The sequence below is a fragment of the Nycticebus coucang genome, chromosome 7 (assembly GCF_027406575.1).
Source record: "Nycticebus coucang isolate mNycCou1 chromosome 7, mNycCou1.pri, whole genome shotgun sequence".
NCBI classification, from domain to species: domain Eukaryota; kingdom Metazoa; phylum Chordata; class Mammalia; order Primates; family Lorisidae; genus Nycticebus; species Nycticebus coucang.
Window position 1 is genome coordinate 79,969,589 of NC_069786.1, and position 13,405 is coordinate 79,982,993.

The following is a 13,405-nucleotide window of genomic DNA, read 5'->3' on the forward strand; positions in this document are numbered from 1 at the left end:
CACAAATAGGAAAACTGAAGTTTTCCAAAAATGACACTTACAATATCAAAGAAGACTTGACAAACATCAATAGTATTGAGCAATTCACAAACATGGTCCTGAAAAGAAACAATAATTTTAATCTCTTGTCCATATAAATAATTTTAAATTCAGAAAACATCAACAAAACATATTTTAAATTTCAGTTCTAGAAGAATTCCAATTTTATTATCTATATACATAATTAACAGATGCAAAAAAAACAGATGCACTATATATAATTAATAGATGCAAAATCTTTGGAAATGTTAAACTATATATTAAAATGCCTACCTTAAATTCCATAACATCTACAAATGTGAAGTAATATAATGCCAGATTTTTCAGAATCTCTGATTTTTCTTTCTGTAGTTGTGCAAGCTGTTGCTGTAAAAACAAAATTAGAATGCATTGCTGCTCACAGAGAACAAAACCACTGAATGTAACTATAAACTATCTTCTTTTATGATTGATATATGGAAGCAGAAGCTTTTAGAATAATATTTCTAGATGATTAAGGCTTTTTAAAAAAAACCAAAGTACTTGAGACAGCAACTGCTAATAATGATCAGCAACTGACAGTGTGAGGCTATAACAAATCAAAGCAGATTAGTACCAAATTGCACTACTATTAAGGAAAACCAGAAAATGTTAGGGAAAAACAATTATCAAATGAACTCTTTTAAAAAATTAAAAACAAGTCATGAGCATGATCACATTACTAGAAGTGGGAGAAAAGAAGATGAAAAACATTACAACTTATACTACAAAAAACAATATGCTAGATAAATTCGGAACTTACCAAAAAGAACATCCAGGCAAAGCCACGTTACGCATGCAAAATAAAATGTAGATACAAACATAAAATACAGTAACGGTTCCCTGACCAGATCCACAAAACACAATAATATATTAAACAAAAGCAAAACCACAACAACAAAAAAGAAATGAGAAAGAAGCAAAACTAGAGTTAAGACATGAAAGAGGGTGTGAAAAACAAATATTATTTTAATCAACTGTATAACGGACTTTACAATTTTCCCAATTTTTCTTTTTAAATCAACTAATTTTTGAAATAATCTAGTTCTATTTAATGCCCTATATCATATGTGAGATTGCCAGAGTCCTAATAAATCATGTAGAGCCTTTATTCTTTGAGTATAGTCTATTGAACAGCAGTTTCCACATCATTTAGAAGCTTCTTAGAAAAGTAGAATCTCGGGCCCACTTCAGATCTACTGAGTTAGAATCTCCCTTTTAAGAAGATACTCAAGTGATCTATATACATATAAAATGGATGAGAAACACCAGAAAATAAGAAAAGTAAAAAATATGAGAAAGCAATTGAGAGTATCAAACTTGCCATAAAAGCCCACACAATTGAGGCCCTCACATAGCTTTTATTTATACTTAAACAATAAGGTTAGGAGAGAGATGCCTCCACGCATAATTCTTCTGAACCATTATGATAATTCAGAAAATTTACAGTCGTGAGCCTAACATCAGGGGAAGATTAAAAAAAAATAAAAAAAAATATATATATAAAGAGCCAATTTAAAACTCTAAAGATCAACAGCCTGGTAGACCCAACTATGAATAGGTAAACCACCCTAAATACTGCAGTCCCTGAAGACCTTTAAGGAAGTAATTATGTCTAGAAAATATTCATAATGAAATGTCTCATTATTCTTGGTAAATGCCAGAGAAATTAAGGTAAGATACCCATAATAACTATTTTTAGTTCTATCTATGAGTGTAGCTAACTCTATTTTGCACAACATACCTGTTTCAAAAGAATTCCATGTTTATGGAATCTGATTTTTAATCATTACCACTCCAACAACATCAAATACTTATTTTACAATGATCCTATTTCCTTATATTTCACAGTGATTACCTGTTCAAAAACATTAAACATTTATGATTGATGTCTTATTTTTCCTGCTTTTCAGTACTTTAAATTTGAGTTACAAGCTATTAACAGGTGAGAGTACACTCATAGTAAGAAGATATAAAGAGTATAATTTGGCTGCTACTGGGTTTAATAACCCCAATTTACTTCAGATGCCCTAGGGTAAATATTAGTAGTGCCCCCTTTCAATTTCTGTGTCCTAGTTTGTATGATAAATGACATGGTCATCATCTTATTATGAGCCTTAAAGATCTTGTACACAAACCCTCATTTTCTGTATTAATACACAAAGAACTTGAAAGAACCTTATGAAACTTACATAACTACTTAATGAAAGGTTTATGATTGCTAATTTCATCTTACTTCTAAAAAAGTATTGTTTATCCTATTCTACATTCCCATTATCTTCCTTTTTAATTATAAAATCTCAAAGTCTAAATTTCTCATTCAACTTCATTCCCCCCAAACCATGTTTGACTAGACTCTACACAGGCAGCACATATATGCTGAACAACTACTGGATGCTAAAGTTCAAAATAATTAGTAAAGCTTTCAAGGCCCTCCACAATCTGGCCCTAATTTACTTTCCTATCTAAATTTCCCCTCCACCCACACAAAGTAACAAAAACAAATTATTCACTATTTTCTATATACATGTCATGCTTTCTTACTGTTTCCCCTACTGATATGTTAAAATTCCGCCATTTACACACATGTCCAAATCCCACTACTTCTAAAGCACTTAGTTCAAATGTTAAACACCACTTTCAAGAAATCATCCCTGATTAAACCCCTTCATGAATACTAACAGTATCTCCCTTTTCTAAATGTATATAATTTCTAGTAACAGCTATCCCTTTCAATCTTGTATCATAGCTACAGCCAACATTATAAAACAGCATACTAGACAGATACCTATATGCATATACACATGCACGCACACACACCATGTAGCACCATTTAGCCACAAAAGGAATAAAATAATGTCTTTTGCAGCAACTTGGATGGAACTGGAGACCATTATCCTAAGTGAAATATTAGTATCTCAGGCATAATATGTTAGACATCATTCTAAATATTTTACAAGTATGTCACACAATTCTTCCATATCTCAAGGCAGTCATATTCCCTGTTTTAGTGAAATTCCATGAAGCCCGGCAAAAAAGAGGTCAACTATAAAAAGAACAAAAGTATCTACAACTCTCAAGCATAAACTGCAAAAATGCTACATTTTAGTTGTTGTTGCAGTTTTTGGCCATCTCCAGCATATGGGGCCAGCGCCCTACTCCTTGAGCCACAGGCACTGAGCAAAAATGCTACACTTTAGTTAAGGAGAATAGATGCTACAAAATAGTATTAACACCCAGAACAAAGTTTTCTTAATTCAACATCTCATTGTTTTATAGTAAATAAAAAGTAGGAAATGGTTTAAGAACATGAGTCAGTAATAAATTGTTCAATGTTATACAACAGAACATTAGATAAGTACTATTTTGAGAAAAATTGGTTGTATTTGCTAATATTTCAAAAGCAAGTTCATGTGATACATGCAAAGAAATAATGCTTTCATTAAAATTGCTAGCTATGGATCATTATTCTTAATATTCAAGTAAAATGTTTAAAAATAAACAGGATAAACATGAGGCATGCAAAATGCAAAGAATATATCTCTACATGGAAAAAATATTGCTAACTAATCTATGCTTAATTAAGAAATATTTTCCACACAAAAATAAGCATCAAAAAAACAGATGATCTAACACCTACCCATAGTAACAAAACTAGTAAAACTTGGTATTTACTAATTTTCATTCTTTCAAAGAAAAAACACTGCCAGATTATATAAGGAACCAACACAAAACACAGCTAACCCATTCATTTCAATACAAAGGAACATGGCTGTAGTTTTTTTATTTACCCATCTGAATTATTCATTATTGAAACTGTTTATGCATAATAAGTTATTTTTCTTGATTATCATGCTACTATTTTGTTCCACTTAAAAAAAAAAAAAAACAACAAAAAACAAATACACAAGCGTGGCTTCAGGAAAAGCTTTATTCAATTTCTTAGTCTGATATTCTCAGCCAGGTTTTTAAAATAAGAGTGTACTGAGATGCTATCAGGGTAAATCTCTGTCCAACCTGTCCCACTACCTCCCGAGTCATCAACTATCATCTGAGCTACCAAAGTAGCCTCCTAACAGATCTCTGTACTTCTGCTCTTGCTTCTCAGCCTTTTCTACACAGCAGCAGCAGAGTGGTCATGTTAGAGCAGCACACGACCTTGAGAAAAAGTGATTCCAAAAATAGTATGAAACACATTAACATCCAGTGAAGAGTATATAGCAGGGATGGAGAACCTTCAGCCTTAAGACCGCATGTGGCCTTCTAAGTCCTTGCATGAGGACTTTTGACTGAATGCAAATTTTACGTAACAAATCATCTTATTTTTATTAATATTTTTTTTATCTTCTATATTATTTTTTAAATGAATGTATTTGGCTCGGCACCCATGCTCAGTGGTTAGGGCATCAGCCACAGGCACTGGGCTGGTGGGTTCCAACCAGGCCAAGGCCTGCTAAACAATGACAATAATAACAAAACAATAGCTGGGCGTTGTGGTGGGCACCTGTAGTCCCACCTACTTGGAGGCTAAGTCAAGACAATCGCTTAAGCCCAAGAGTCTTGAGGTTGCTGTGAGCTGTGACGCCATAGGACTCTACAGAGGGCAACATATTGAGACTCTGTATCCAAAAAATAAATAAATAAATAATAAAACAATAAAATAAAATGAATGTATTTAAGATAGCAAAGAAAAAAATAAGTTTCAACAAAATTAACCTCTAAGATTGAATGGCACAATTAGAACACTGGTTAAGGCACAAGAGCTAAATTGACAGCTGCTACACACATGACTTAGTTCTAACTTCCCCCTGCTATATACTGGCACCACTATCCACCAGGATGGTTGGCGAGAGTTTATGGGGGTTGAGAATGTCAGTCTGTCATCTGCTTTGACAATGGTGTACTGCATTTCTGTTTGAACAGGAATTTGTGCATAGTTGCACAGTGTACAGTATTTTTTAATTCTGTACACTTAACAGCCCATCTTGTCAAAGAAGACCAAGAGAACTCTAAGGAAGAAAAGAGATTTTCTTAATGAGGATTGGGGACTGCAATATTAGCTTGTTTCTGCCAAAGATAAGATAATTTCCTTACTTTGTGAATACTGCACTATCAACATTAAAGAAATGCAATGCTCGGGGCGGTGCCTGTGGCTCAGCGGGTAGGGCACTGGTCCCATATGCCGGAGGTGGCGGGTTCAAACCCAGCCCTGGCACAAAAAAAAAAAAAAAACAAACAAAAAACCACAAACAATATCTTAATCCCCAATAAACCTTTAAAAAAAAAAAAAAGAGAGAGAGAAATGCAATGCTCATCAGCATTATTACACTCATAAGGACCACAAATACTTTAAATTAGAGGGAGGGCATGAAAGATTATATTGCAGAAATTAAAAGATGAAAAGCAAAAGCAAAGACAATTCTTTCAAGCAGCATAAGACCCAGAAATAATGCCACCAAAGCAACTTATGAAGTAGTTTATATACTTGGGATAAAAGGGAAGCCATTCAGTGATACAAATTTCGAAAGAAATGCATTGTCAGGCAGGGTAAGATGATTCCTGCCTGAAATCCTAGCACTCTGGGAGGAGGAGGCATGAGGATCCCTAATGCCCAGGAGTTTGAGACCAGCTTGAGCAAGAATAAGACCCTATCTCTACTAAAAATAGAAAAATTAGTTGGGTATTATGGCAGGTGGATGACTGTAGTCCTAGCTACTTGGGAGGCAGAAGGAGGAAGATCACCTGAACCAAAAAGTTTGAGGTTGTTATGACTTAGGCTGACGCCATGGCACTCCAGCCTGGGCAACAGAATGTGACCCTGTTTCAAAAAAGAAAGAAAGAAAGAAAGAAAAGAAATGAACTGTCGAAGTTGTAGGATACTTAAAGACTCCAATAACATTTCAGAGTACAAATAACTGACTCTTTCAAGGGGATCCATAACTGATCAGCAGCATGGATTAGCCTTCAATTTAACAGAATAACTTCATGCAATATTTCAAAAGAAAAATACATACTGTTCAATTGCTTTAGATAACATACTATTGACATGGTGCAATGGTTTACACTTCATTCAGGTCGTAAGAAGATTTTATTTGTTGTGGAGAGCTACTTGCTTTGGGCACTCTTGCGAATAGAACAGGAGGATAGGTATCAACAACTTTCGAAATAAATTTCATGACATTGGACTAAATTTGGTATATTTGGTTAGAGTATGTACAGACAGTGCATCTTCTGTGACAGGAAAACATGAAGGTTTTATTGCACAGATATAAAACATATTAACAGATCGACAATTTCTTATTTCTTTTCGTTATAAAAACTCGCATCAGCAAAATCTCTGTTAAAGCTACTATTTTAAGTGACACTTTGCAACAAGTTAAGTATTGTTAACTTCATATAGTCCTGAAAACGCAACATGGCATCATCAGTTTCATAAAATACTCAAGTTAAAGACTGAGGTATTCGTATGATCTGCTGAGTCAGTGCTGGCTATCGCAGGAATAGGTGTTAGCCAAAATTTATCTCTGCAAGAACAGACAGTTAAATTTTATGAAGAACAGAATCAGCAGTGTGAATTATTGAAAGAAGATTTCTACAGGAATGTAGCATTTCTGTGTGATGGCATATTAAATCAAATCTGTGAGTATTTCTTCACAAGGAAAAACTAAGTCAATATATGCTATGTGGCAAAAAATCCAACTGTTTCTTAATCAGCCATCTTTTCAAAACACTCCTACTTCAAAAAGAAATTTTGGATTAACATTTTCCCCAGTTAGCAAAATCACTGATGAACAGGATGATACCCCTGACTCATGTTAATAGGCAGCTGACATAGACCTGTTAACTGGAGAATACAATGAAGGGTTCACTGGCCGTTGAGAATCATGACTTCACACTCAAATTAGCATTTTAGCCTCGTTGAAATCACCAAGGCACTTCCAGAACTACAGATGGAATTGATTGAGTTCTCAGTAGATGACATTTTAAAGGCATTATTTGAAGCTGAGAAGGATATAACTGGAAAAATACAGCAGAATATCCATGCCTTTGGCAACATGCCCCAGAAATGCTTTCTTGCTTTTCAACCACTTATTGCTGCAAATCTACATTCTCCTACCTAATCCAAATCAAGATGCTCTTAAGGCAGTGATTTTCAACTGGTGTGTGGTGGCGCACTGTATGCTGTGATAGCATCTTTGATGTGCCAAAAATTTTAAAGATTATTAATTAAATTATTTTCGAAAGAAGTTCAAGGCACAATAAGTATATTCTTTTTCTTACTCTTTTTTTATCACCATAATTTAAGTGTGGCACAGAAGTTTAACTAAGTTTCAAGTGTTCCCTGACATTAAAAAAAGGTTGGAAAACACTGCTTTCAGGTTACAAATGACTGATACCCATCTATGTGATCAACTGAACTGTAGACCTCCATCCAAGCTGCAACCAAATATTCAGATGCTTTACAACAAAAAGCAGACACAACAAAGTCATTAAAAGGTTAGTGTTCTTAGAATTAACAAATAGTTTTTATTTTCTAAAATTTTAAAGTACATTAGTTGTTAGATTTTTACATAATAATGTGTTTTATGTATATTTAATTGAACACAGCCTTATTTGATTACAGCATGAAAAGGTTTCTCACCGCTGGTATATGCACTATTTTTGTGTATTTTTTTTTATAAATCTAATAGTATTTAAAATAAACTTTTTTGTGGAAATTCCAATGGTTTCCCATCACATTTAAAATACAAAGTGTTCACCAGTACTTCAGAATAAAATCTAAATAGGAGTCCCTGCCTATCTCTTAAGACCTCCTCTTCTTTTGTGTTCTTCCACCCTTACTCAATAGCTGTCAGACTGGTCTTTCAGCTGTGTCAATCAAATTCACCAAAGACTGTTCCACCTCAGTCTCGGCATGTGCTCTTTCTCACGCCGGGGTGATCTTCACCACTTCCCAGCACAGCTTACTCCTTCACCTCACATCTCTTTGAAAATTGTTGAGCATCCTTTACCTAAAATAATCTCCTCATTATTTATTATTAGCTATTATTAATTAACTCCTTATCCTGCTTTTTATTTCTTCCTACTACCTATCTCCAAATGAATACATATTTATTTATTCATTCTAGTTGTTCACTACCTAATGACCCTGTTTGAGTTTAATTTCCATGAGGGCAAGGACTCTGTATTATTTCATGCTGTATAACTAGCATCTAGAATGCTGGCACATAGTAGTTGCACTATAAACAAGTAATGATCCTCCAGTTTTTTAGTGCAAAAGTCATGAAGAAGTCCTTAATTTTAAAATGTCATTGCTGGCTATAAATAAATTCAATATCATGTATACATTCATGTCTCAAATAAGTTTCTATATCCTAACACATATTGAGAAGTGATTTAATCCCTTGAATAAATTTTCAAAGTTGGGCAAACTATTTCATTACATCCTTCCAGCATAAGTAAGCACAGACCAAATAAGAAGCAACTGAAGAGAATTACATATTCATATCATATATAAGGCAAATCTCTAAGGGTTACCTGAAAATTAACACAAAGATGGATAATTTTTTAAAAGCATTACAGAATCTTGTTTTAAAACCTTTGTAGGGTTTGGGATGCTCCCACTTAATGGGCACAATGTAGGTGTGGATGGAACAACTTTTGGGTGTGGGACACAACTACAAGGGGGACCGACCCTACTTAACAAATTCAAATATTGTGACCTGGTTGTTCATACCCTCACATTAATCTGAAATTTAAAAAAACCTAACAATATTAAAATCTGAAAATAAATAATGTCCTTTGGAGGATTTTTCTTTTGTCATATACAAAATTATTCTATTGGCAATAAACATTTCAGAAATGCATTTTTCTGAGCAAGGAGTAGTAAATAAAGTGTAGGGAAAGTTATCTCAACACTAGCCTAATAAACAAGCATTACTGAGGGTTTCAAATGTGATTCAATTTAATCCTCTTAACTACTTTTTCAAGGTTTTTTTTTTTATTGTGCTAAAATATACACGACATAAAATTTAACATCTTATCCATTTTTAAGTGTGCAGTCAGTGGCATTAAGTACATTTCCATTACTGCACAAGTATCACCACCATCCATCTCTGGACCAATTTTTCAATTTCTCAATTAAAGTACATTTATATATCCTAATTTTTCAAATACAGCAATATACTATATGCTAATCCAGGTCTATCAGATTTCAAAGCTAGAAATAGCTTCGGTATGCGCTTCAACATTCAAGTTGCTTGCCATATTAGTAACAAAAGAGAGGTGTAGGGACAAGCTGTAATAAAACTCTCTCTCTTTTCTTTCCAGAAATACTTTTCTGGAAAAGAAACTTCAACTGCTGGTTAACTGCTACAATAGTACCTGGCTCACAGAAGACACTCGATAAATGATTTAAATAAATGATCAATGCAGAGTGCTATGGAAACAAACACATGCAGCAATTAACCTAATTTGAAAAGATCAGGAAAAGCATCTCTGAATGGTGACATGTACTACACATGCACAGACCTGAAAGAAAAGAATTCAGCCTAGTGAAAGAGTATGAGAAGACATTCCAGATAGTAAAAATGGCATAAACAAAACCTACAGCCAAAGAAATTAGGGCTATTTGTTCTATGAAAGTATACACAAACTCTCCCAAAAAAAAACACTCCTTAAAACAAAGGCAATTAAATGTATTATCCTCATGTTATTCTACCCTAGACTAGATAATGACAACACAGTCTAGTACCCTGCATACTCTTGGCCAGACTATTGATGTTCCTATTTCAACATTCTTAGCCAAGATAGTACTAGAACGAAAAATAAAGGAAAGTAAGTATCTTGAAATATCAGTTATTTACTCAATTGTAGCTTCTTCTGCTGTCTTTCATTTTGAATTTTGGCAAATAATTTTTGATCTGACAAAAGGTAGTACTAGACTTGACATGAAGAAACAATAAGATACCCTACTAAAGGTATTCAAAAGGTACAAAGCTAAAAGGGGCTACTCGCCCCAAAGAAACGACCAAGGAAACAAAAGTTAAAGTTCAACAGGTGATTAGGTACTCATAATGTCCTCCGCTACTAGGAAAGGCATCAAAATCACCACTGAAGCCAAAAGACACAAGTGTTTGAAAGACAGCTGAAAAACTACCACTAGAAGCAAGACATAATTTTAAAAAATTTGAAGACAGAAAAATGATTACAGATGCCAGGAATGCATTACTTGGAGGCTATGCTATAAACCCCAGAATATTGTTCATTTGCAATATCATTTCCAGGAAAAGCGAAAAGCATTTTTAAGTGGAAGAGGTTATAAATGTAATTTAGCATGACTAAAATATACAGTGTACACAAAATAATGTTTTGAAATCACATGTAGCTAAACCCAAAGAGAATAGAAAAGAAGGCATTTTAAAATAGATTTGTTTGGGACTTGGCACCTGTAGCTCAGGGGGTTCAAATTCAGCCCGGGCCTGCCAAACAACGACAACTACCCCAAAAAATAAAAATAGCTGAGCATTGTGGCGGGCACCTGTAGTCCCAGCTACTTGGGAGGCTGCTTTGAGATTGCTATGAGCTGTGATGCAACAGTACTCTACCGAGGGCGACAAAGTGAGACTCTGTCTCCAAAAAAAATTGATTTGTTTGGAAAGTATAAGAACCACCTTTGAGAATATGAAAAAAACTGAAAATTCATTCACAAATTCCATATCAAACTTTAGAGGACTTTCAAACTCATGAAAAATCAATGTCAAAGCTCAGGTAAAACCATTACACTGAGGACAATAATAGGTAAACTACATAGCAGGCAACAAACCAATTCAGGCTAAAGTCAGAGACAGAGGGTTAGAGAAGAGCGGGCTGGGGAATATATCTATATACACACACAGACAGAGGTGGTATAAGTCTTAGGCTGCATAAATCTAAGAATACTGTAAACGCACATAACTATAATCTCACAAAGTCATGAAATTTGTTTCATAACTATGAAACAAATTAAAATGTATAAGCATACAGTGTTCAAAGATTACATTAAATGTTGATTCTAAAAATTAAAAATTATTCAAGACCTGAGTACTCACTTTGCGTCATTTCATTGCCATACTTTAGACTTTAAGACAGACAAAATATTTAGCATCTAAGTGAAATGGATTCTCTTTTCTTAAATGGTCAATTGCTTAAAATTGTCAGAATTGTTAAAGCTTCTTTTTGACAACATAAAAATAAAAGCATAAATAACAAATGGTGAGGATATAAAAATAGAGAAGTATATTATTTAGTTAAAAAAGGAAAAAACCAATGATACAAAAATCTTAACAAAAAACTATCAAACATTGGGAAGAGGAGAGAGGGTAAGCAACAAGAAATTGAACCTTCTAAATCCTCTTTTGTCTGAAAGAGCAGACATTGTCTGAAGTTGGTAAATGAAGATATAAGGGAATGGGCATATTTGTTATAGTCCTGGCAGTAAAAACAGAAGTTCCCCCAAGGAATATTCCTGGGGTGGGAAAAGTAGAGAAGAAGATATTTACTTTACATCCTAAATTCTTCTGGACTATTTAATTCATTATATTTATTCATGTTCTTTTGATAAAAATTAAAAATAAAACATTTAAATCAGTTTAGGTAGGTCATCAGTGTTGATGGAATTCCCTGTCTGCATCTGACCTATTGCAATTACTTTCCAAATATATCAAAGCAAATCTTACCTGCATCTTCTACTAAGGGGTTCTTTTATTGTTTATTAAAGCTAGAATTAAAGTCTTTTACATGTGGAAGAGGTATTAACAAATAACTATGGATGATACCTTTCTAAAGGAATACTTACACTTTAGTTAATTCCCATTGATTTAAAATTCTTTAAATTTTGGCAATGTCTAACTGGTCAACCCCAAATATTCCTTCAAGTTTTTACTAGGATCCACATATAGACAGATTTACTCATAATGAAGTAGACTGCCACAACTCCCAGTTATAGTATTGCACAAAAACAAGATTCCTTTTAAACCAAAGTCTTACTTGTTGGCCTACTACATCCCAGCCAGCAGGGATTTAAAGATGAATGCACAGTCCAAGAGACAGAGATGTAAGGTATCACACATAAAGATTGTTTATTGTTTTGTTCTGCTTCTTCTGGTGGAACCCAGAGTGAGAAAGGAAGGGAGGACAACTGGGAGGCATGAAAATCATTGTCTGAATTATGACGGCATTTGCACCAGCAAAAGACACAGATCCAAAGGGAATAAATTCAAATGACATTATACTATTGAAACTGAGAAGCCCTAAATGACTAAATGATATTTTATAAAAGTCAAAGGGGGCCAGCACTGTGGCTCATGCCTGTAATCACAGAACTCTGGGAGACCAAGGCAAAAGGACAGCTTGAGGCCAGGAGTTCAAGATGAGTGTGAGGAAAACAGCAAGACCCATCTCTATAAACAACAAAAATTAGTAGGGTCTGATGGTATGTGCCTGGACTTGGGTGAGACAGGAGGATTGCTAGAGCACAGGAGTTTGAGGTTACCATGAGCTATGATTGCCCCACTGCACTCCAGCTTGGGCAACAAAGCAAGACTGTCTCAAAAAAAAAAAAAAAAAAAAAAAAAGCCAAAGGGAATTCTGAAAGTTCTAGTTTAATTAATCAAGTAGATGGATGGTAATGGCTCAAGGGAGAGAATACAAAAGAAACAAAATGGAGAAAATCCATTAGTGTTCAATATTGGATACAAACTTTGTTATTTAATTGTAGAATGTCCAAAGAGTAGCTGGAATTCATATCTAGAGCACAGAAGATGACAAATGGTATATTCACTCAGCTGAAGCCATAGAAGTAAATGTCTTCATACATATTTACTACAAGGGGAAAAAAGGTCATTTAGAAATACCCCCATTTAAAGGGTAGCCAGGAGAAAAACCAATGAAGTTAAAGAGGAAATTTAAGTAACAGCTTCCACTCTTCAAAAGTAATTTGTCACACACTGTACCAAGTGTTTTAGGAGACACTGAACCACACCTGGAGACTGGTATTATCACCATTTTAGAGATAAAAACAATGATGCCTTAAGATGGTAAAAGATTTGCTTCAACTCATTCAACTAATAAGTGGAAAGACTCAAATGCTGGCTTATTCACTCCAAAGTGCATATATGGGTCACTATGAAAGTTTGAGACAAGACTGTTTTATGGTCCATCAATTCACTTCCAAGAAACACAGTCAACAGCATCCTTTCTGAGTAACCCATGCAAGTTTCAACTTGCTCAGCTTATCAGTGTTGCAGGGAGGTCTTCATTTGTTTCCATCCATACAGATTTTAAGTTTCTTGATTTCTGTATACCTCAA

At 34.3% G+C, this 13,405-nt stretch overlaps 1 protein-coding gene across 4 annotated transcripts in view; it reads right to left on the reverse strand.

The window, feature by feature from the left end:
* NCKAP1 (NCK associated protein 1) overlaps positions 1–13,405 on the reverse strand; it is a 122,794-nt gene that overhangs the window by 81,074 nt on the left and 28,315 nt on the right. For 2 of the 4 annotated variants that reach the window (XM_053596670.1, XM_053596672.1), the window contains 2 exons: positions 313–405; positions 42–98 (listed from right to left, as the gene is read on the reverse strand). In XM_053596670.1, coding sequence (XP_053452645.1) covers positions 42–98; positions 313–405 — 150 coding nt within the window. The remainder of the gene's footprint in view (positions 1–41; positions 99–312; positions 406–13,405) is intronic. The other 2 variants (XM_053596671.1, XM_053596673.1) reach the window with 1 other exon arrangement.